Raw genomic sequence first — 24,420 nt, forward strand, 5'->3', positions numbered from 1 at the left:
GGGATGCGATGTGAGATCCCATGGATTGCTATGCAGGTGAGGGAGGGGGGAGCTGGCATATCGGGTGGTCGGCCACCCGATCGCACCGTGTGCAGCCCGCCCGATATGTGGGACGACGGATTCGCTGTCGCCTCGCACCAAGTATGGGGGCCTTATCTCTCTTAGAAATAATGAGGGTGTAGACTGCCCTGTGTATCAGTAACTGGCTCAGGTTCTCTGGCCCTTTTAAAAAGCTACGATAACATCGCTTCTCGTTTTTTGGCTAAGATCAAGTGTAGTATCTGTTCTTATCTGTTTAATACCACGCCCCTATCTGGGGGACTTATTTTTACTGGATTTTGAGAACAGGGAGATGGAAGAAGTGCTTGCTCTGTCCACTCCACGCATTGACCTGGTATTGCAGTACTTCTGGGACCGGTGCACCGGCAAGTATAGGTTTATATTCATCTGTATGGTGTGGTCTCTCCCCTAAACCAGTTCCATTAGACTAAGAGTCTTCTTCTCCTCCCCTGTGACTGTTATCATGCTGTGAGTCATAGACTGCGGTATAGTGGTGTGACCACAAATGTCTCCATTAACAACTCTGCTAGTTCTTTTACACAGGGCAGGGTCTTTACTGATGCAAATCCAGCCAAAAGACCAGGTTGTAAGGCTTATCCGTCTGAAACGACCTATGGAAACTAGTGGTACTCTAGCTGCATGAGGATATTGACAACGTTATAGATGAGTCAGTAAAAATCTACAGGGAGAACAGGTGGGCCCTGGTCACTCACAGCTACGGGTTTGCTCAACTTTTCTGTGTGGGACGCTCTTGTCTCAGATCCGTTTAGTAGAGTGACATGGTCACTGTGCAACAGCATGCTCCTGACATACCACCTTAACAGCTGTAATGGTAGACATCTGTCCCTGTAGATACCTCATTTCATATCAGTTTGGCTCTATTCCCTAGGAGCCTTCCTATATTCAATTCTTCCTTATACATACGCACTGACCTAGTGTACATAAACTACTACATAAGTAATGTTTTGTTTTTGTCTCCTGCTAGTGCTCTTTCCTTCTATGGGCCATATTCAATTACTTTCGCACCCGCGATACTTTTTCACATGCCGGACTTTTCGCCTACATTGGGTATTTTAGCTGCGGAAACTTATCGTGTGCGTCCCCGCAATTTCCCGTATTCTATTCCAAAAGACGTGAAAACGCAACCTGGCGATTGCAAACCAGGCGAAAAATGCTGACAGAATTGGGGAAATCAGCCTGACACCACCTAAAAGATGCACTAACATTGGGGATCAATGTACATGCCCCTGATTAGTCCCAATAAAGCTAATTGGGGTACTTAAGGTGTCAATATCTTCTAATTAGCGTCTTTGCACAAAGTGGTGAAGAATAGCATTAAACAGGTTTTTTTGGTGAAAATAAGTAGTCATGTCAAATTTGGGGTTCTTGAAAATGGGTGCAAGCATGGCCTATGGCCTGTATTCAGGTCCGCGAAAAAGTATCGCCGATTGCAACTTTTCGCCAGGCAGAAACTTATCTCCGTATTCAAAAGCAAACACTTTTCACGGACGCAAAAATGCAATACGATGTAATAGGCGAAAAAGATTTGCCTCTGAAAAGGTGGAGAAAAAAAAAAAGTGCAAAATCGCTATTTTGGGGTGCAAAGGTGGGGAAACCACTCATCACCCTTTGGATAGTCCCCCCAAAGGATAACGTCAAAAAAACCCTAATAAAAGTCAGGAACACCCAAAAAAGCACTTTGAAAATGGGGCAAAAAAGAGCAAAGCTTAAAAAGTAGCGAAATAGACTTTTGGAGGGTCTGCAAGTATGGGTGAGGTTATTTTCAACAAAACAGCTTAATGCTATTCTTCACCCAAAGATGCTAATTAGAAGATATTGACTCTCCTTAAGTACCCCAAATAGTTTTATTAGGGCTAATCGAGGGCATGTACTTTGATCCCCAATGTTCATGCATCTTTTAGGGGATGTCAGGCTAATTTCCCCAATTCTGACAGCACTTTGACCGTTTTGCATTCGCCAGGTTGCATTTTCGCGTTTTCTGGAATTGAATACGGAGAATCGCGAGGATGCACACGATAAGTTTCCGCAGCTAAAATACGCGATGTAGGCAAAAAGTCCGGCATGCAAAAAAGTATTGCGGTGCAAAACTAATTGAATACGGCCCTATGTCGGACAGACCTGGTTTGCCAAACCTTTATGGAGCTGATATCTTCTCAGGGGGTTATATCCACTTTGCCTTCTGAGGTACATATTTGTCTATGGTTGTAACTTAACAGTTTCCCTTCTTGCTATAGCGATACACCTTGGTTGACATACTCAAGGTGGTTAATGGTGGTTCTGGAAACCTCCTCCAGGCTAGATGATCGCATCACAAGGCGAACGCTGTCGATCTATGTGCTGGAACTCCGTGCAATTTTCTTCTGGAGTTGCCTCCCATCTCGAGGGTCGGCCAGTTTGAGTTCACACGGATGCCACTGCCGTCGTGTACATCATCCTTGAAAGAGGGACGGGCAGCCGCATGGCCATGCACAAGGCAAATCGAATTCTACAGTGGGCGGAGCTACATGTGATGACGATCTCTGTGGTGTTCTTCCGGGACTGGAGAACTGAGAGGCTGACTTTCTCATTCGTCAGGACCTTCATCCCGGAGAATGGGCTCTTCGCTCAAAGGCGTTTCCCAACAGCTAGTCACAAGGCAAGCAGGCCAGACATGGAACTCATGGCCTCCAGGTACACTCATCAGGTGGCTCGGTACTGCTCCAGGACTCGGAAGTCTAATGCAGAGGTGGTAGGCACTCTGACAGTGCCTTGGAGGTACGATCTTATGTACCTCTTTCTCCCCTTCTTTTGCGAGTATTCAAGTGTTCAAGAAAGCAGTGGACACTGTCATTCTGGTGGCTCCGAACTAGTTTTGTCGGGCCTGGTTCTCAGACCTCTATTTGCTCCTCATCGAGGATCCCTGGCTACTACCACCTCTTCTCCCGGTCCGTTCGTAGACCCACACTTACAGCGGCTACATTTCATGGCGTGGTTGTTGTGGCCGCTGTATTGAGATTTAGCGGGTTTAGGACTCTGTGGTTCCCTCCATGTTCAGGGCTTGCAGACCAGTTACATCAGCTCTTATCATCGCATCTGGTGTTCTTATGTGATCTGGTAGAGTGGGGTTGTTCCACGACTGCTTCCGTTTCCCCTTTATTTTCTCTTCTATGGGGCATGGACGCTGGGTTACAACGCCTTGGTTCTCTCAAGGTTCACATCTTGGGATGGTCGATATTTCAGCGTCGCCTTTCCTCATTTCCTCTGATTCAAACTTTTCTTCAGGGAGTTCCCAGATTACAACCTATATCTCCGTGGGACCTTAACTTCGTTCTGATGTTCTCCAGTCTCCTTGTTTGACTCTTGGAGGATGTGGAACTGCACATCCTCTCTTGGAAGTTGGTCCTCCTATTGGCCTTGGCCAGGCGGGTCTCAGAGTTGGAAGTCCTCTCGTCGGCCTCATCTCCTTTTCACGATGTCCGTGTGGAACTCCGTTCCAAGCGATCCTCCTGCCTAAAGTGTTTTCGGCCTTCCACATTAACCAGCTGATTGTGGTTCTGGTGTTTGGACTGCTCTCAGTCTTCTCTCAACTTCGTTGGTGCGGGCTCTTCGGATTTCTGTGCCCCATAATTCACAAGTGCGGATGTCAGAGTCCGTGTTTGTCCTTTAGGGTGCTGCTAACATGGTTGGACCACATCTAAGCAGACGTTTGTCAGGGGGATCCATTGGCCATCCGAGACGTATGTGGCTATGCCTGGCCTTACCTGGTTTTCTATTCTGCGCAATCCACTTGTGCGGTGGGTACTACTGGGCTGCCAGTCATGGCGCCTCAACTACTTAATTTTGCCATGTGGGGCTGTGTTCCAGAGTCCGCATTATTTGTCAATTATATCGTCGATTCCTTGCGTCTTCAGACTCTCTTGGTCGCAGAGTTTTGCCGGGTACTCAGGGCTCTCCCACCCATGGGGAAAAACTTTGGGATGTCCCCAGTGTCTTGATCTTTGGTGTCCCCTGGTGGATGAAGGAGTAAACTGAGAGTTATGGTAAGAACTTACCATTGTCAACTCTCTTTCTTCGAAGTCCATAGGGTCCACAGGGAGACCTTGGGGTGTAGGTGATGGGAACCAATCCGGGCACCACACAGTTAAAGCTTTCAGCTCCCAGGATGCATTGGGCCAACTCTCCCTATACCCCACCCCCGAGCCACCTCAGTTGGTAAAAAGCCAAAGGCCAGAAGAGGATAAGAGAGAAGGAAGACTGGAACACGTAAGAATCACACTCGGAGGAGATAGGAAACCGGTGACCAGTTCGATAGCCCATATGAAACCAGGTGCATCAGGGCGGGTGTCCTGTGTACCCTATGGACTTTGAAGAAAGAGAGTTGACAAAGGTAAGTACTTACCATAACTCTCATTTTATTCTTCAAGGTCCACAGGGAGATCATGGAGATGTCCCAAAGCAGTCCTTTAAAGGGTGGGGACAATCCTGCGCTGAGAGGAGAATCCGGCGCTCAAAGGAAGCATCCTGAGAGGTGATGGTATCAAAGGCATAGAACCTCAAAAAGGTCTGGACAGAAGACCACGTGGCCGCCTTACACAGCTGAACAGCTGGGGCGCCACGGCGAGCTTCCCACGAGGGACCCACAGACCGTGTAGAATGAACAGGAACAGTAGCCAGTACAGGAAGGCCTGCCTGTGTGTACGCCTGTGAGATAGTCTGCGAAGCCATCTAGCCAATGTTTGTTTGTTGGCTGGCTGGCCATCCCTTCTTGTGAAATCCATATAGCACAAATAAGGAGTCTGATTTCCGAAGGGAACTAGTATGGTCCACCTATATCTTGAGGGCACGGACCACATCCAATGAGGCCTCACCTGCTGAGAGGTCTGATGATAGAAAGGCCGGTACTATAATTTCCTAAATAATATGGAAACTAGAAAAAACCTTATGAAGGAACTCAGGGCAAGTACGAAGCACCGCCCTGTCCTTCTGAAATATCAGAAAAGGAGGATGACAAGAGCGTGCTCCCAATTGAGACACCCTGCTCGCAGATGCAATAGCCAGAAGAGAGACTTCGCTGTTAACTACTTAATCTAGCTTTTCAAATGGAGGGCCCTGGAGGGTCCGAAGAACTGTCACATCCAAGGAGCCACTGGGGGGACAAAGGGAGGTTGAATCCAGAGCACTCTGGAGGAAGGTGTGGATATCCGGAAGTGGAGCAATTCTACGTTGGAACCACACTGACCGTGCAGAGACATGCACTCTCAACGAGGTCAGGCGTAGGCCGAGGTCCAATCCAGCTTGAAGGAATGCCAGGATTCTGGCAATTCAAAACACCTGAGGGTCGTAACCTCTTGTACGACACCAGTGGAAATATGTATGCCACACTCTGTGGTAGATCCTGGCGGAGGTGGCTTACGCGCTCTAAGCATCGTGTTGATGACCGAGCTAGAGAATCCTTTGGACCTTCGGAGGAATGTCTCAATAGCCACCAGGCTTCTTTCGGCATCTCTTGTACTGGACCTGTACATTGGTAACTTGTGATTGTGTCGGGAGGCCATGAGGTCCACCTCTGGGAGATACCATTTGTCCACTAGGAGTTGAAACATCTCTTGGTGAAGAGACCATTTCCCTGGATGCACGTCATGATGGCTGGGGAAGTCAGCTTCCCAATTGAGAACTCGTGGAATGAACACAAAATGGCCGGGAGATGATATTCTGCCCATGTCAGAACGTGTGACACTTCTGTCATTGCTGCCCAACTTTGAGTGCCTACTTGATGGTTGATGTAAGCCACTGTGGTGGCGTTGTCGGACTGAACCTGCACGGGCTTTCTGTGAAGAATGTGCTTTGCCATCATGAGGGCCCTGTACAAAGCCCGAAGTTCCAATATGTTGATGGGCAGGGCTGCCTCTACCATTGTCCACCGACCCTGAAAGGAGTGTGGACTGGTCACTGCGCCCCATCCTTGGAGACTGACATCCGTTGTTAGGAGTATCCAGTCCGGGATCCCAAAGGGGCGAGGCCTGCTTAGATGAAACGTCAATAGCCACCAGGACAGAGACAGGTGCACCTCCGGAGAGCGTACCATTATCTGAGCCCTGATCCAATGGGGTAATCCGTTCCACCTGGAGAGAATCAGCCCCTGCAGGGGCCTGGAATGGAATGGAGCATTTTCCACCATGTCGAATGTGGACACCATGGATCCCAGAACCTGCATGACCAAGTGGACTGACACCCGGCGACTGCAGCAACATGTGCGTACTCGCAGCTGCAGAGTGGAGATCTTTTCTGGAGTCAGAATGACTCTCTCCTGGTGAGAATCCAGGAGGGCTCAAATGAACCATCCTCTGTGAGGGAATTAGGGAGGACTTCTTCCAATTGATTATTCACCCGTGCGCCTGTAGACAAGCAACTGTCAGTTGCAGGTGATGGTGAAGCATTTCTGGAGAACTCGCCTACAAGAGGTTGTTCAGATATGGTAGGAGCGGGATACCCTGACTCCGCAGATGGGCTGCCATGACAGCCATAATTTTGGTGAATACCCTTGGAGCCGTGGATAGGCCAGAGGGCAGTGCCCAAAACGGGAAGTGACGTTGCAGTATAGCAAACCGCAGATAATGCTGGTGAGAAGGCGTTATGGGAACATGCAGGTATGCATCCTGAATGTCCATTGATATCATATAATCCCCAGGTTCCATAGCCAGTATGATGGATCGTAAAGTTTCCATCCTGAACCTGGGAACCCTGAGGAACTTGTTCAAAGATTTGAGGCTGAGGATAGGCCAATGAGGCCCATTTGGTTTCTGAACCAGAAAGAGTAGAACAACAAGTCTCTTGCTGAGATAGTGGAACTGGTACAATTACCCATGCCTGCAGCAAGGACTGTATGACTTTCTGGATCTGCGAGGCCTTGTTCTTGTCTGAAAAAGGACTTGTGCAGAAAGAACTGGTGAGGGCATACCCGTGAGAGACCACTTCTCTTGACACCAGCACTGGGTGAACTGAAGAAGTCGGCCTCCCACTCTGGGGTCCCCCAGAGGGAGGCCCACCCCGTCAGGCTGCGCGTTTATCCTCCAGTTTGGAAGCCGGGCGTCTTGTGCTTCAGGCCTGTTTCTTAGGCTTGGTAGTCTTCTTGGCAGCGGACTGCCTAGGAAAGGACTGCCCTTTGGATTTTTCTTGGGGACGAAAGAATCTAAAGGAGCGTCGAGACTTTGCAGGAGCAGATGCTGAGGGCAGAAATGCAGATTTGGATTTGGCCAAAGTGTCAGCAATCTTGTGCAGGTCTGGGCCAAACAAAACCTCCCCATTATAGGGTAAGGCCTCCACGCCTTTCTTAGAATCAGCATCTGCGCTCCAATAGCGTAGCCACAGGGAACGGCGAGCAGACACGGCCGCGGCCGAGACCCTAGATGTCAGTAGACTAGCATCCAAAGCGGCCTCACCGATATATGCAGCCGCATCCCTAATATGGCTGACCAGTGACACTTAATTCTGTGGAACTTCCAAAAAGTCCTCAAGTGTATCGGCCCAACTCTCTATAGCATTAGCTACCCAGGAGATAGCCATGGACGGGTAGGCGGGCAACAGATCACGAGAGTATATAGACTTTAGGCAAGTTTCCACCTTCCTTTCCGTAGGATCCTTTAAGGAAGAAATGGAAGGCGTAGGTAACGTTGCACTTCTAATTAACCGTGTGACATGTTAATCCACTGCAGGGGGTGATGTCCACTTCTTACAATGATCCTCCGGAAATGGGTAACAGGTCGTCAAACATTTTTGAGGTTGATAACTTACCAGGCGATTGCTAGGCATCAGATCCACCAGCTGATCTGACAGAGGGAACACTGCCGAAGTCACTTTCAACTGTTTAAACAGGGGGAGTTTGTATCTAACCAATATGGATCTAACCGCACGCACCAAGGCAGGGATATTAATCCTTGACTTAGGCACCGCCTCTTGCCGAGGGGAGTCTGGGTTAGAGGAATCAGCCACCTCTCCGTCATCAGAAGACATCTCAGACTCTGATAGCTGTGTGGATTGAAATAACACAAGACGCTTAGCTGGCCTAACGGGCTTCTCATTCTGCATCATGGCCTGAAGAGCAGTAGAGATCGCTGCCAGACTCTGTACTGAGGTAGAGAAAACATCTACCCATGGCGGAGGTCTACCCTGTGGTAATCCCACTGTGGGAATGACCACCTGCTGTGGTACAGAAGGGGTCTGCATAATCAGTGGTAGTCCCTGTGAGAGAGGGACGGGCTGCTGTGGTACCCCATAGGAGGAAACACAGCCGGGACCGCCAGGCGTTCCACAATGGAGACCAGCATCCAAGAAAAAGCCGCCCAAGGGGGCACCTGTACTGATGTTGGGGGGTTCATGGTAGATGATGATTTATAACACCTTTTGCAATCAATAGAGGTTTGTAGCATAATCATGGCCAAGGTTATGGGCCTACCCACCATATCCAGGTAGGTCCCTAACATACTAGGGTTCAAATCCAGAGCACAGGACCCCCCCAAACTGGCCCAGCTAAGCTGCTCCAGGGCACCGCCATAGTAAGAAAAGTGCAGGATAAAGAGATAGTTAAGAGCAGCTACAGCAGCATATAAAGAATGGAAATAAAAAAGTGAAGTACATGTATATTAAACACACAGTGAAGGGTTTAAATGTGTTATAAAAGAAAAATGTGTTATAATGCGGTGCCCTGAAACAGATCAACCAAAGCAATCCAGGGGGACCCACGCCCCAAAAATGAACCAAAGTTGCACTACAGTATATAACTTGTAGGACTTACCTAGAATTGTGCCTAATACCAGTGTGCATATACATTACCAGACTCCATGCTTTTAATCCAATAAGGAAGGGTGCTAATCCAGTCTGGGGGCATCTCATTTTCCTCAGATGTGCAATAAAGCACATTAAATGGAGTATATGGGAAAGATTCCTGGACTGCACAACCTGAATATATATAATGGGAGGTGCTACCTGATGAGACTAATTGCAGGCACAGAAACAGACAAATCTCAGGTGCACAACTCCAAATTATTGATAATATATAAATGCAATAAAATGTTGCAATCAATAGAGGTTTTTAGCATAATCATGGCCAAGGTTATGGGCCTACCCACCATATCCAGGTAACCTCTTTAGGGTAGGTCCCTAACATGCTAGGGTTCAAATCCAGAGCGCAGGACCACCCCAAACTGGCCCAGCTAAGCTGCTCCAGGGCACCTCCCATTATATATATATATATATATATATATATTCAGGTTGTGCAATCCAGAAATCTTTCCCATATACTCCATTTATAACACCTCACACATAACCCCTCCAGAACCAAATCCTCCTCACTGAAAACTGCAGTACACAATCTGCAAGATTACGGCATGAGTACAGGAATGTGTTCATTACCCTTGTCAGACATGTCTGCAGGGTAAAATGACTCGCAATATGGTACTGGGTACAGAGCAACCACGAGTATGTATGAATACTAACAGGGAGCAATATACTGGTCCTGTCTTATGCTTAGGTAAGCAGCAGGAACCTGTTGTCTAAATATGGCACAGTGCAGTACACAACAGTATGTGACAGACCTCACAAATATTGTATTATATATATATACACACACACACACACATATATATACATATATATAAAAACTCTAAGCCTAGCACTCTGGATGTCCAGTTCAACGGTTGGGTGCCCTCCTGAAACAAAGTATATGCTCCAAGATGTCCTTAGTTATTAGAACAAGGCGGCACTAGAAGGCATAGTGCAGAAAAGCTTGTATTCAATAAAACATCAGAAACATAATCGACGTTTCAAAGTCCGCAGACTTTTTCCTCAGGATATGTCACAATTAGTTTTTGTTTCACTAATTGTGACATATCCTGAGGAAAAAGTCTGAGGACTTTGAAACGTCGATTATGTCTCTGATGTTTTCTTTATCATTTATTTATATAGCGCCACAAGTGTTCCGCAGCGCCTTACAAAGTACATAAACAAATAAGTAACCAGTGACTTACAATACAATACAGAGCAGGACATGGACAATAAACATTGCTATATTAGCGACCTTTACGCCCACATAAGCAGCCAAGTGTTAGATGCCCTAGTGCGGAGTAAGAGATGAATTAAATTACAGTAGGGAGAAGCACAAGAGGGTAGAGGGCCCTGCTCAAAAGAGCTTACATTCTTTAAGGGAGGGGCAGAGAAACAGGAGTGACACAGATAGGGTAAATGATCATCCTTCCAAATAGTATAAAGGCATGTACTGGCTGATGGAATTGTAGACTTAGATATCCCTTAGGTGAATATATTACCGGTATTGGATTAATATTGTCCACAGTCCTTGGCAACAATCAGTGGCTGATGCGGAAGATAACAGGGCTGTAGTATTCCACCGGAAAGTAACTGGATCACCAAAGTCAACAGGGGCTCTTGAAGTCCAAAAGTAGGTAGCCAATAATTGGAAAGGAAAAGTAGTAGTATTCCACTTTCTGGTGGAATACTACAGCCCTGTTATCTTCCGCAACAGCCACTGATTGTTGCCAAGGACTGTGGACAATATTAATTAAATACCGGTAATATATTCGCCTAAGGGATATCTAAGTCTACAAATCCATCAGCTAGTACATGACTTTATAGTATTAGGAAGGATGATCATTTAAAGAAACTAGCAGACATGGTTCATTTATATTAATGTGTGGCTTTTTTCTGCAGCATTATTTGCTTTTTATATATGCATCCGTGGATGTGATTTTTATTAGTGTTATGTATTAAGTATTGTCTTACAATTGTGATACCTACTGTCCATTGGTTAATTTTCTTTTTAAATTAACAGAAGCTGATTGGTTGCTTTGGGCAACATCTCTCTCACTTGATACACCCCCCCCCCCCCCCCCCCCCAAGGTGAGAACACCACTATGAAGATACTACAGGCACTAGGACCAATATTGCCTATCCTATCTGTGACCTCCATCTGATGTTCACATGTTATGTATTCATTAAGTAAGCAGCCACTATGTCAACAACAGAATGTCAAAATGTTGACATGAACATGTCGACATGTCAACTTTAGGGTTAATGTCAACATTAGAGCAGTGTCAACATGTTACAAGTTATCATACATGTCGACATGAAAATGTCAACATTATGTAGTCTTCATACCATATGTCATCATCTGAGATATGAAAGATTCAGTAATACAACTAAAGGTGCATACACACGGGACGATCTGTACCACCAGCGACTTGAAAGATATCTTTCAAAAGATATCTTTCAAAGATATTTCATAGATATCGTTCATAGATCGTTCAAAGATATCTTTCAGTGAGTCATCCTGCCACATCTCTGAACAGGCAAAGTTGACGATATCGTCCAGATTGGCCTGCATGTACGGACGATCATATATATCATTATCGTTCATGCGGGAACGCGCATCGTTGGTCGTTCACTGAATAAAAATTGACAGATATGAACGATATATGGTTGAACGATATCGTTATTGTTCATATGGTAACGATATATATCGTCCCGTGTGTATGCACCTTAATAGATTGGTACACCTGCAGATATAACTTGGCATGATGTATATTAACATATAAAATCTTTTTACATTTAGCTTCCACAGTTTCTCAAACTCGGTCCTCAGGACCCCAAACAGTGCTTGTTTTGCAGGTCTCCTCACAGAATCACAAGTGAAATAATTAGCTCCACCTGTGATCTTTTAAAATGTCAGTGAGTAATGAACACACCTGTGCCCAGCTAGGTAACATGGAAAATGTGAACTGTTTGGAGTCCTGAAGTACGAGTTTGAGAACCACTGGCTTACATCATGGCATGTCCTGTTGGTGGTCTGCAATTTTCCCAAGATTTATTTTATTTCCCAGATTTCTATTACAGTACATCATATTTAATATCTGGCCCACAAACCTTGTTCAAACCAGTATGTGGCTTTCTTATGGAAATACTTGGACAGTACTGGTTTAAACTAAAACTTGTCAGAGGAGAAATCTATTTATTATTTAGACAAATCAGAGCCAAAGATTTTCTATTGACCATGTGTCTTGAGAATTCATTGTGTAAAATCACATGATGTAGAACCTAAGATGGATATACACTGGAGTGATGTGTACCTGGACAACATGGCGCCCGACCTATAGCATTCGTGTACACATGAGAACGATGTAATGAAGGATGGAACGATCCCTCGTTACGTCCTTCATTACCTTGCATGGCGCCACATGCAATAGCACCCTGTTGGCCTTGCAGTATGGCCGACCAGAATATATCGCCAATGACCGTGGGAGCATGCAGATTGGCCGTACACACTGAATGATCCGACCAATAAGTCATTCCAAATGGGCCGGAAACGACATAACGAGCCGATATCGCACCAGTGTGTATGCAGCTTAAGTATACACCAAGGGCCTGTCCCAGATCTACTAGCACCCCGTGAAAATAAATTGTCACCCCCAACCCAACTATATCCATAAAAATATTTCCAGGTTTTAATGAAATTATTCCACAGAAGAGAAACAGAGACCTCCCACAGGAAAAAAAGACACACTGGTCCCCCACAGGAAAAAAATTAAACACAGAAGACTTAACTGCAGGAGAGGATAACCAATCAGATTCTACTTATCACTTATCTAGCACTTTCTAGAAGATAATAGCTAGAATCTGATTGGTTGCTATGGGCAACACCTTCCACTTCTAAAAACCGGCACTATAGTAAAACATAGCCCTAAGTGCGGACGTTGGTTGTCAGTAAGAGAACAGAGAGAGAAATTACATTTGCATAGCCAAACTTTTTAATTGCTAATTTGCAACACATTTTTAAACAGAAATAATGCACTGCTTCACAAAGAAAGTAACAGAATTATGAAACATATTTATTTTTAGTTAGTAATATGAAAAAGGAAACTTATTCATACAGACTATCCTGAAACACAACATGAACTAGAAATGCTGGCAAGCCATGGATAAGCAGACCTAGTTCTTTCTTCTAGATCCAGTCTCCATCTTACTCTCTTTCTCCCCTTATGAGAAAACCTTGGCCACTAACAACATAATTTTTTATGGCCTTTTCCCTTCTCAGTTGCTGAAGAACAGAAAGTTGTTGGAGCTCTTTTGGAAGTTCAGAGCTGATCTGTGGGGGAGAAAAATTGAGTTAATGTACTACACAGGATTGGAATCACTGATCCTTTGATATCCAACAAGGAAAATACAATTTTCCTTTACCAATTGAAACTTGTGTTAACTGAGGGCCTGATGCACTACGGTTCGCTATTCTGCTTATACGACACAACGCAGTTGCTAAAATCAGCGGTGACATGTAAATGTTTGCATTCGCATTGTGATCGCAGCCTAAAATAAGGAAACCCACTACCCCTTACTCATATCCATTTACTTAGCCAGCATAGAGAAACAGATGGTAATATCGAGTAACATTGGACAGTTAATGAAGCCCAGACCTTACTCAGGAATTGCTTACTTCAGTGCACGGTATGAGGCCTCAGACGGCATCTGGTATCGCAGTGGCTAATTTATGCACGCCCATGCAACGACGTTGAAACATACTGGCACGCCAGTGTTAGTCCGACCACCCCTCTGTCACCATCCACAGACGGCACTTACTGTCAATCACTGTGCCTTGGGTCTGCGTATCCCATGCGATCGCTATCCAGATTACAGTGGCTAGTTCGCGCACATGCATTGCATGAGTATAAGCAACTGCGTTCCTTACTGAATTTAAAAAGGTAACCTACAGAAGAAACTTATGTGGCAAGGTAATAATAACAAAACAATATACGAGTAACCACCCTTAATTTTGTGCATATGTTTTGTCAACATTCACTATCTAGACTACATGTTGAAAACGCAAATGTCGAAATGTTTATGATGTCAACAAGCACAATGTTGATTTGGAACATATTGACACTGACAAAAAGTCAACATATGTTCAAAGTATCGACTATACATTTTAACGCTAACCCTAACATTTCTATTGCCGACATTTTGACTATCTACATGTCATATGCCGATATTTTAAGTGTGTTGACCTTTTACAGGTGTCGACAGTCGTAATTTTAACCATGTCGACATTCTGTTGTCGACATTATGACTGTCTAAATTATCAATAGACATGCTACTATCCTATTCAAGCACCCACCAAAATAAATTTGTCACTAGAGTCCCTCTATGGGGGATCTTGTGCCTATAACAACCACCCGCTGTTCCCTTAGTGTTAGACGCACACATCGGTACTTAGACGGCCACCAGGTCTTATACCTCCGAACAGTAGGGACTTACACAAAAGACAGGAGATCACTAGGTAATAACTGGAGTAGTAGTATATAAGAAACAGTAATATGGCAAGAACACAGTTAACTGAAGTACTGACACTAGTTTTGTCCAGTACACTGGAACAGGTAGTAACAAGGGTATAATACGCAGGCAGAGGATATGGACATCATGTAGAGTAATGCAATTCTTGAAGTGCAGCACAGTTTTAAAATACAGGTGGAATGCAAGTAATAGTACACTCAGATCTGCACCACAGTTCTAAGGGCCTGATTCAGCAAGGAAAGCAGTTGCTAATACGCACGCAATCGGCCAATTGTTGCGTACTGCGCATGCATTGCAGTGCGCGAACTAGCTATTGCGATCAGGATTGAGATCACAGTGACTATGCAGAGCCATCACAGAGTGAGTGTGTGGAAGTGCAGTTTGTGGGTGGTGATCGGAGAAATGTAGGTGTGCCAGTGTGTTTGCAGGGGTGTGCATAAATTATCCACTGCGATGCCCTACGCAGCCTGAGGCCTCATAGCGTGCAATGAAATTAGCAATTTCTGAGTAAGGTCAGAGATTGTGCAAGTGTGCGTGCTGCGATGGTACTTTAATGTACCGATGGTTTTGTAGTCTTGCTAAACATTACGGATGTGTGTATGGTAAAGTGGGCGTCCTTATGTAGTGCTGCGGCGGCATTGCGATCGCAATGAATTATCATACTGTCGCAGTTGAACTGCGTTCATAATCGCTATTGCATTCACAGTTGCGGTCCGTAATGAACCAGGGCATAAATGCAGTAGCAATGGTTAAACACAGTCACTATTATTACAGCAGAATAACACATCAAACAAATATAGAAAAGCAGTGGTATTTAAAACAGTGATTCCAGCAAGGCACAGGTGGATTGCTCAGCAGATAATATAATGCTGTGTGACCTGTGCATGCATTAAGGAGTATATATCAGCATAGTTAATGCACAGTAGTGAAACACTTAGCTGAATAAATCCTTCTGGAAGACAGCTAAGATATTAGAAACAGCAAACATGAACAGGGACCGAATGACAAGGCTCCAAGAAGAACTATCACCGGCATGGAAGTCCTAGTAGCCAAGCAACCACCAGATAATATGAGATATGGTAAGAACTTACCCTTGTTATCTCTATTTCTACGAAGTCCATAGGGTTCCACAGGATACCTTGGGGTATAGGTGTGACGTCAGTCGCAGGGCACCAAAGAGTTAAGCTTTCAGCCCCCAGGATGCACTAGGTCCCCCTCCTATACCCCGCCCCCGGGCCAAGGCACCTCAGTTAGTTACCAAGCCATAGGCCGGCGGAGGAGAAGGAAGAGAGAGAACAAAGATCTGGACACATACAAGAATCACATTCTCACCAGAGGGAGACGGAAAACCGGTGACCAGAGCAAAGCCCATCTGCAGCACAGGTGCGACAGGGCGGGAGTCCTGTGGAACCCTATGGACTTCGTAGAAATAGAGATAACAAGGGTAAGTTCTTACCATATCTCATATTTTCTACTTCAGGGTCCATAGGGTATCCACAGGATACCTTGGGGATGTCCCAAAGCAGTATCCTTTAAGGGTGGGGACGCTCCTGTGCAGAAAGGAGAATCCGCCGCCCGAAGGAAGCATCCTGAGAGGCGAAGGTGTCAAACCTGTAATACCTCACGAAGGTATGGACAGAAGACCACGTAGCAGCCTTGCAGATCTGAACTGCCGAGGCACCACGTCGAGCTGCCCACGAAGGACCCACAGACCTAGTGGAATGAGCCTTCAGAGAAGGAGGGACCGGTAGGCCTTCATGAAGATAAGCTTCAGAAATAGCCATACGGATCCAGGCTGCCAAAGTTTGCTTTGAAGCAGGCCAACCCTTTTTACGGAAGCCATAGAGGACAAACAAAGCGTCCGACTTCCTAAACAAAGAAGTGCGGTCAACATAAGTCCTTAAGGCCCGCACAACATCCAAAGAGGCCTCACCCACGGAAAGACCCGGTGAGTTAAAGGCCGGAACAACTATTTCCTCGTTAACATGAAACTGGGAAACAACTTTGGGAAGAAACTCGGGCCGAGTGCGGAGCACTGCCCTGTTCCCATAAAAAACCAAGAAAGGGGGTCTACAAGAAAGAGCCCCTAACTCAGAAACACGTCTGGCCGAAGCAATGGCCAGAAGGAAAACAGTCTTAGCTGTTAGCCATTTAAGATCCACTGAGCCCAGTGGTTCAAACGGCGGTCCTTGGAGAGCCCTCAGGACCACAGCCAAATCCCAAGGCGCCACAGGTGGAACAAAGGGCGGCTGAATGCGGAGAACACCCTGCATAAAGGTGCGCACATCCGGGATTGTAGCAATCCTACGGTGAAACCAGACAGATAGGGCCGAAACCTGTATCTTCAAAGAAGCAAGGCGAAGCCCATGATCTAGTCCCGCTTGCAGGAAGGCGAGAATCCGAGACAGACGAAACTCCCGCGGTGCATAACCTCTCGGTCGACACCACTGGAGGAACGTATGCCACACGCGATGGTATATCCTCGTGGAAGACGGTTTCCGAGCTCGTAACATGGTACGCACCACAGAGCTGGAAAACCCCCGGGACTTCAGCATGGTCGTCTCAACAGCCACGCCGTCAAAGACAGCCGAGTCAGGTCCGGGTGAAGGCAAGGACCCTGAGACAGAAGGTCCGGTCGTAGCGGCAACCGCAGAGGACTGTCCACGGACAGACCCTGAAGGTCTGAGAACCAGTGCCGTCTGGGCCACGCGGGAGTTATCAACAGGAGCGTCCCTCCTTCCTGTTTGAATTTCCAGATTACCCGTGGAAGAAGGGAGACCGGAGGGAACAGGTATGCGAACCGGAACGTCCACCGGACGGACAGAGCATCCACCAGAGACGCCCCTTCGTCTCTTGTGCGAGACCCGTACACCGGCAACTTGTTGTTGTGCCGGGACGCCATGAGGTCGATTTCTGGAAGACCCCACCTGTCCACCAGTAGTTGAAAAACGTCCGGGTGCAGGGACCATTCCCCCGGATGAACGTCCTGGCGACTTAGAAAGTCCGCCTCCCAATTTAGCACTCCCGGGATGAAGAGCGCTGATATGGCCGGAAGATTGCGCTCCGCCCAAACCAGGATCCGAGAGACCTCTACGAGAGCCGGCCGACTGCGAGTTCCTCCTTGCCTGTTTATGTAGGCCACGGTGGTAGCGTTGTCCGACTGGACCTGCACCGGGCGACCCTGGAGAAACCGCTGTGCCTGCTGGAGAGCATTGAAGACCGCACGGAGTTCCAAGATATTTATTGGAAGCTCCGCTTCTGTCGGCGTCCACCTGCCCTGGAACAAGTGTGGACCCGAAACTGTTCCCCAGCCCCGAAGACTGGCGTCCGTTGTCAACAGGACCCAATTTGGAACCCAGAACGGACGTCCCTTGTTGAGGTGGGTCGTCTGTAACCACCACGCAAGGGACAGGCGAACCTCCTGGGTGAGCACAATCGTCTGGGACTTCAGAGACTGAGGCAGCCCGTTCCACTTGGACAGGATCAGGTGCTGCAGAGGTCTGGAGTGAAACTGGGCGTATTCCACCATGTCGAACACCGACACCATGGAGCCCAGTAACCTCATCGCCGAGTGTAAGGACACCCGGCGGCTGTGCAGGCAACTGCGCACCCTTGACTGTAAAGCAGAGATCTTGTCCTCCGTCACGAAGATCCTTTGCTGTCCCGAGTCCAATAAGGCTCCAAGATGCAGAATCCTCCGAGACGGGATTAGAGTGGACTTCTGCCAGTTGATTAGCCAGCCGTGCCGTTGCAGCAGTGCAATGGTCAGGTCCAAGTGGCATAACAGGAGCTCTGGAGATCCTGCCACCAATAACAGGTCGTCCAAATACGGCAACATGCGGACTCCCTGCAGCCGCAGAGAAGCCGCCATGACCGCCATAGCGTCCTGTATGTCCAATGACACCATGTAGTCCCCAGGTTCCAGCGCCAGAATGATGGACCGTAGGGTCTCCATCCGAAACTTCGGGACCCGCAAAGACTTGTTGAGTGCTTTGAGGTTGAGAATCGGACGATATGACCCATTGGGTTTCTGTACCAAAAATAGATTTGAATAGAAACCCTGGCCCCTCTGGGAGAATGGAACAGGCACTATAACTCCAGCCTGGAGCATAGTGTGCAATACCTTCCGCAGCTCCGTAGCCTTGTTCCGGTCTGATGGTAGACCCGTGGTGAAGAATCGAGCCGGGGGTCTGTGCCGGAAGGAGAGGGCGTACCCGTGAGAGACCACCTCCAGAACCCAAGTGTCTGTCGTAGTGAACGACCAACACCGGGAGAACTGCAGCAGGCGGCCTCCCACCCTGGGATCCCCCAAGGGGAGACCCGGACCGTCAGGCCGCAGGCTTGTCATCTGGCTTGGGGGCCGGACGTCTGGTACTCCATGCCTGTTTCCGGGGCTTGACCGATTTCTTAGGGCCAGCCTGTCGAGGAAACGACTGTGGTTTGGGCCTGCCCTGGGCCCTAGATGACCGAAAGGACGATGGTCCAGAACCAGAAGGAGCAGCGGCCGACGGGAGACAAGCAGATTTGGCTGCCGCCAGCGTGGCCACAATCTTATCCAGATCCGGACCGAAGAGAACTTCTCCGGTAAACGGCAACGCTTCCAGACCTTTCTTGGATCTGCGTCCGCCTTCCAGGATCGCAGCCACAAGGTGCGACGAGCAGCTACCGCTGCTGAAGAAATTCTAGACACCAGAGTACTAATGTCTAGAGCCGCCTCGTTGATGTAGGTGGCCGAATCACGGAGATTGCCAATCAACTCCGCCTGTTCGGCCGGACAGTCGGATTCAAAAGAAGCCTCTAATGAATCCGCCCAGCGCTCTGGCAACCCAGCAAATGGCCATAGCCGGCCGTGCTGCCCCCCCTGCAAGGGAATAAGCGGACTTCAGGCAGATTTCTACCTTGCGGTCCGTAGCATCCTTAAGGGAGGACATGGATGGCATCGGCAATGTGGCACTACGGACAAGACGGGTCACGTGAGAATCCACCTGTGGAGGGGATTCACACTTAGCAAAATAATTATCCGCGAACGGATAAGCCACCGCCAGGCGTCTCTGCGGCTGGTATCTTTTGCCAGGTTGTTTCCACGCCTCCTCTAAATGGTCCACCAACTGACCCGAAAGAGGAAAGACTGTGGCATCGCCCTTCACATCTTTGAAAAAGGCATACTTAGATTTAGCCGCTGGGGGAACTTCGTCCTCAATCACCAAGGCTGTGCGGACCGCCCGAATAAGTCCAGGAATATATACTTTGGACTTAGCATCAGCGTCCTTAGTATGGAAAGGTTCCTGATCGTAAGGATCCAGAATCTCCCCATCATCAGACGTCCCTTCGTCATCCTCATAAGGAGTGGACAGAGACGCCACCGGCCTTTTATGAGGCCGCATCACAGACTCCCCTTGCAACACATCCGACAAGTGCTGTACAGAACTCGTCAGGGAGTTAACCCACGCTGGCTCCTGAGAACCCGGGAGCGGGGAAATAGGGAGACTGTGGGGTACCACCAATTGTCGTGGGAACCCCTGCATGGGTGACGACACCACAGACTGCTGGGACAAACCCATCGGAGTAAACGCGGGCTGCGGAGCTAACTGGCCCACTAAAGCTGTTAACGCCTGAGCGAAACAAGCCCAGGGCGGCTCCTGTACCGGTGCTGTAACCGTAATAGGCCGCGCCATGGACAAACACTGCCGGCAAAGGCCCTCCGCGCTACCCTCCCCCTCCGCTAACGGTACTTTGCACGTGGTACACTGTAGCCGGAGGGGAAAATCACTTTCAGACATGATGGCACCACGTATGTGACCTCTCTCACCAATTAAGTATTAAATAGGCGAGAGACCACCCTGCAGCACCGCACCGCAAGGGCTTTAGCAGAAAGAACAGGGACAGTAATAAAGCTGACAGTTTAGAGAAGAAAAGTTACAGGCAGCGCTAGCACAGTCACATACAATGCAGAGAAATAACAATTCCTGCACTAACAGCGCTGATCACTCAACTACACAGACACAGGGCCTGGTAGGACACAGCGCTGCATACACAGACCTGAGCCACAGCGGAGGAGAGGTATGCGGGGGGACCCAGACCACGATGCTTCCTTCCAGACTTCCAGCAGCGTTCACCATGCGTTGCAGAGAAGATGGCCGCCGAGGAGCAGAGAGAAGCTGGCCTGGGGGAGGAGCGCTGACACAGGACCAGTCAGCACAGTGCAGAGAGGGCTGTGTGCAGCGGGGGAGGCGCCGGCTGTGAGACAGGGAAGGCGCGCTCCCCTGGCATGCATTTAACCCCTGGGACGCCGCAGCGCTACCGCTCTGCTGCGGTCCGCTGTCCCAGGGGGTAGTGGAAGCGCAGGTTGGTCGCCTGGCTCCACGCTGCAGCCAGTCCCCAGGGAGCCCCCTGCCTGGGGACTTAGGACCATGTGATCAGCGGGGACCCACCGCGGGACCCCGCTGCTTACCTCTGTCCCCCTTGAATCCGGCCATGGTCCGGAGCATCTGGGGTCACCGCTAGCTGTGACCCCAGACGCCCACCAGCATCCCCGGATCAGTACCGGCGTTCTGGTACCGGCGGGGTGTAGGGAAGACAGCATGGACGTCAGGACTGACTGTCCATGCTGTTCATCCAGATGTGCAGCCACAGCTGCATGAAGAAAAAGCTTCAGGGGCTCTTCTAGCCCCCACTCCAACAGGTGCACCCGACTCCGGCCGGGCACCAAACTAAACTGAGGTGCCTTGGCACGGGGGCGGGGTATAGGAGGGGGACCTAGTGCATCCTGGGAGGCTGAAAGCTTAACTCTTTGGTGCCCTGCGACTGACGTCACACCTATACCCCAAGGTATCCTGTGGATACCCTATGGACCCTGAAGTAGAAAATGCAGTTTGCGTGACGCAGAAATCCTGGTCACCTAGCAATGACCAGGACCCACAATGAAGGAGGGCCATGCCGGCGGCTCAAAAACATCCGCAGATACCTGTTCAGCACTTGAGATTGAGTATGGGATGGAACGAACAAACCGGTATCTGGACTAGGAAGAGGTTGGCGTAGAAACCCGTACCTTTTTGAGGTTGGGGGGACCTGAATGATGACCTTGGAGGTCAGAAGAGAGCAAACGGACTCCCTCAGAGCCTTAGCCTTTCCTGGATCTGCTGGAAATCTGGTGGAAAAGAGCCGCTCTGGAGGACGCCTCCAAAAAGTCAGTGCGTATCCCTGAGAGATAACGCCTCTGACAGGCGGCAGTCATGGTCCTCAACCAAACCTGTGCGAAAAGCAAATTCCGACCTCCCAGGTGGAGGACTGCCCCGTCATATGGCAGGCTTAGGAGCGGGATGTCTAGTAGACCAAGGCTGCTTACTTTGGGGCTCAGATCCCTTGGTGTAGGACCCATGAAATCTAGAAGATGCCTGGCCCTTGTCATTTCCGTGTGGGCGAAAGCAATGAAAAGTAAACATTCTGGCCCAGGGAGGAGCTGCCCAAGGAAGAAATGTCGTCTTGGATGCCGCCAACATAGCTATTATCTAGTCCAGGGGTCTGCAACTTTTAAGACAGTGTGGGCCACATTAAAAAAATAAACGAAGCCCGAGGGCCACTAAGCTATACTGTGGTATTTAGTCTCTACATTTTAGAGGATTCTAATACTTCTTCCAGACTCATAAGGCCATAATGAAGACTTCAAAAGATAATTTTATTATATTAATGAACAAAACATGATCTGTTTACCTTTTGGAGATAAAAAAAAAAAAGAGAAATTCGCAATGGATCTTAGATAACTTGGTCCAGTCAGCCTTGACGTACGTCCGCCGCTTGGCCTCTCAGTGACTATGGGCAGCTCCTCTAGATGAGGGGTCTTATTGTACAAGGCGGCGTTCCGCCGATAAGCTGTGCTGGTACCAAGGCTGTATACCTCAGTTAGTACTCTCCATTGATGTTGTAGGATAGTAGCTGCAATAGGCAGCATCTGTGCCAGTAGTTAGTCCCAGGAGTACAGGGGGTTCTGTTCATAGAGATGGTTTACCTCCTGTTCCGGTGTTCTAGCTATACCTGACCTCAGTAGCGGTCTCTTCCCTTTCTGCCAAATCGTGTGCCCGGCAGTGATGTTAGCCACTCTCAGTATGTCTCAGTGGTGTGTGGCTGCTGATCGGACATCCGGGGAAGTGACTGATCACTTCTGGCTATATATGCCTCGGTAATACCGGAGTGTGTTGCGGCTAATAGTCACAGACCAGTAGTGCTGCTTGCCGATGACAGTCTGTCTCAGGGGTATGCGGGTACCGCTTGTGGGTGCTGTTGCTCGGGCATCCGGGGTCTTTCCGCTGAATCTCCACGGAGGGGTCCGGGCTGCGAATGGGTTTCTTCCACTCGGCAGGCTGTTGTCCCTGAGAACGCAGCTTGCAACGACCCTGCAAGCTGCTTTCTTACTTCGGGGTCCCGGGTGGTCACGAGACCTGCTGCTGTGTCGGCGGGCCACGGGGGCACGGGTTGAAGAACCCTGGTCTAGTCCAATTCCTGACCAAATAATGTGTCTCCTGAATAAGGGAGCGCCTCCAATGCCATTTTGGCTCCCCTGGCCGCCAAAACAGACGCAGACACTTTAGAAGGTAAGATCCCCTTGTCGGCCACTTCACCCAAGTAGAAGCTCACAGTCTTAATGCGCTCCACTACAGCAATAATTCCCTTCCGTTAGTACCAGAACTGAGACCCTCTTCCAGTTCCTTTGCCCACTTACAGCTTTACCCATCCACACCAACGCAAGGGCCGAGCATGCAATAGCACCCGCATGGGAATATGCAGTTTGAAGGAAGGTCTCTAGTTTCCTATCAGTTGGATCCTTAAGGGAAGCCGTATTTGGAAGAGGAAGGATAGAGGATCTAACCAGACGGGCAATGTGGGCATCAACCGTAGGAGGGGATTCCCATTTGTCCTGCTCCTTAACTGGGAGTGAATAGAATTAACCCATGCTCTTAGATAACTAGAAGCGCCTATTAGGGTGAGCTCTTGCCTCCTCAAGGAGGTCACCAAGTGGTGCAGAAGCAGGGAACTCAGCCGTCACCCTCTTCTGACGTTTGAATACCAGAGCCTTGGATTTAGGAGTCTGTTCAGAATCCTCAATCTGAAGTACAGATCTTACTGCCCTGACAAGTGCCTCAACATCAGGAAGAAAGACAAAACGATTGTGGGAGCGCTAGTTGGTTGATAACTACAATACACATAAAAATTAAAAATATAATTTAAAACACATTTATTGTCTCTATTACATGAAATACCTAAATAGGTTGAAAAAATATATATATAAATAGATGTACATCTGGTATAAATCAGCAAATTTAATCAAATACACAGCAAAGATTAACAAAAATTGATAAAAACAAAATATTAAAAAATTTAAATGTATGGGATACTGTATTATAAGTCCCTGAGTATGAAGGTATCAAACAAAGTTAATCTTCATAGCTTGTAAGGTAACAAAAGAGACTTATAGTAGAACTGTACATAGATCATCCAACAATTGGAGACAGTAGCGACTTGATTTGGATCATAAATGTCTCACAGGTCTCATATGATGTGTAAAAAAAGGGAGCTTGCACAACCAATTATTGAGAGGTTGTGCTAGCTTACTCACTGATTGAAGAAAAAAATCCTTCGGTATCTGGTGGTGGGGAGCAGAAAGCTGTGTATCAGTTGTGATATCCCGGCCGGGACTGAACCACCTTAGTGGATAGACGGGCAGTGCAGCTCGTGGTGATGCCGTAGTTTGTAGGTGGAGCGGCTGGGAAGAGAGTGTGACGCTCTGGGAGTAAGCAGTGTCCCACTGAGTAGCAGAGCGCACTGGAGGTTACCTAAGTTCAGGTAAATATGCAGCCGTAGTGTAGAATCAGCATGTGGCTGTGCTGGATCGTGCGTGTGGAGAACGCCTCCGGAGACAGTCTCTCACTTGCCTGGCTGCCGTGGTATTGTGAAACAAAGTACGTCTTGTTCATCAGGTATTAATAGGGAGCACCTAACGCGTTTCTCGGCTCTGGT

At 48.2% G+C, this 24,420-nt stretch overlaps 1 protein-coding gene and 1 non-coding gene across 2 annotated transcripts in view; one reads left to right on the plus strand and one right to left on the minus strand.

Annotated features, from left to right (window-relative positions):
• The first annotated feature begins 243 nt into the window (after positions 1–243).
• LOC148442991 (U2 spliceosomal RNA) lies at positions 244–428 on the plus strand. The gene has a single exon (XR_015875763.1). It is a non-coding gene; the product is annotated as a U2 spliceosomal RNA (small nuclear RNA).
• A 12,490-nt stretch (positions 429–12,918) lies between these two features.
• Positions 12,919–24,420, minus strand: part of LOC148442992 (piRNA biogenesis protein EXD1-like) — a 178,884-nt gene continuing 167,382 nt past the window's right edge. Inside the window, exon 12 of the mRNA XM_088463426.1 lies at positions 12,919–13,210. Coding sequence (XP_088319552.1) covers positions 13,085–13,210 — 126 coding nt within the window. The 3' untranslated portion in view covers positions 12,919–13,084. The remainder of the gene's footprint in view (positions 13,211–24,420) is intronic.

The sequence above is a fragment of the Taudactylus pleione genome, unplaced genomic scaffold (genome assembly GCF_031769625.1).
Source record: "Taudactylus pleione unplaced genomic scaffold, aTauple2 ptg001370l, whole genome shotgun sequence".
In the NCBI taxonomy this organism is placed as follows: Eukaryota; Metazoa; Chordata; class Amphibia; order Anura; family Myobatrachidae; genus Taudactylus; species Taudactylus pleione.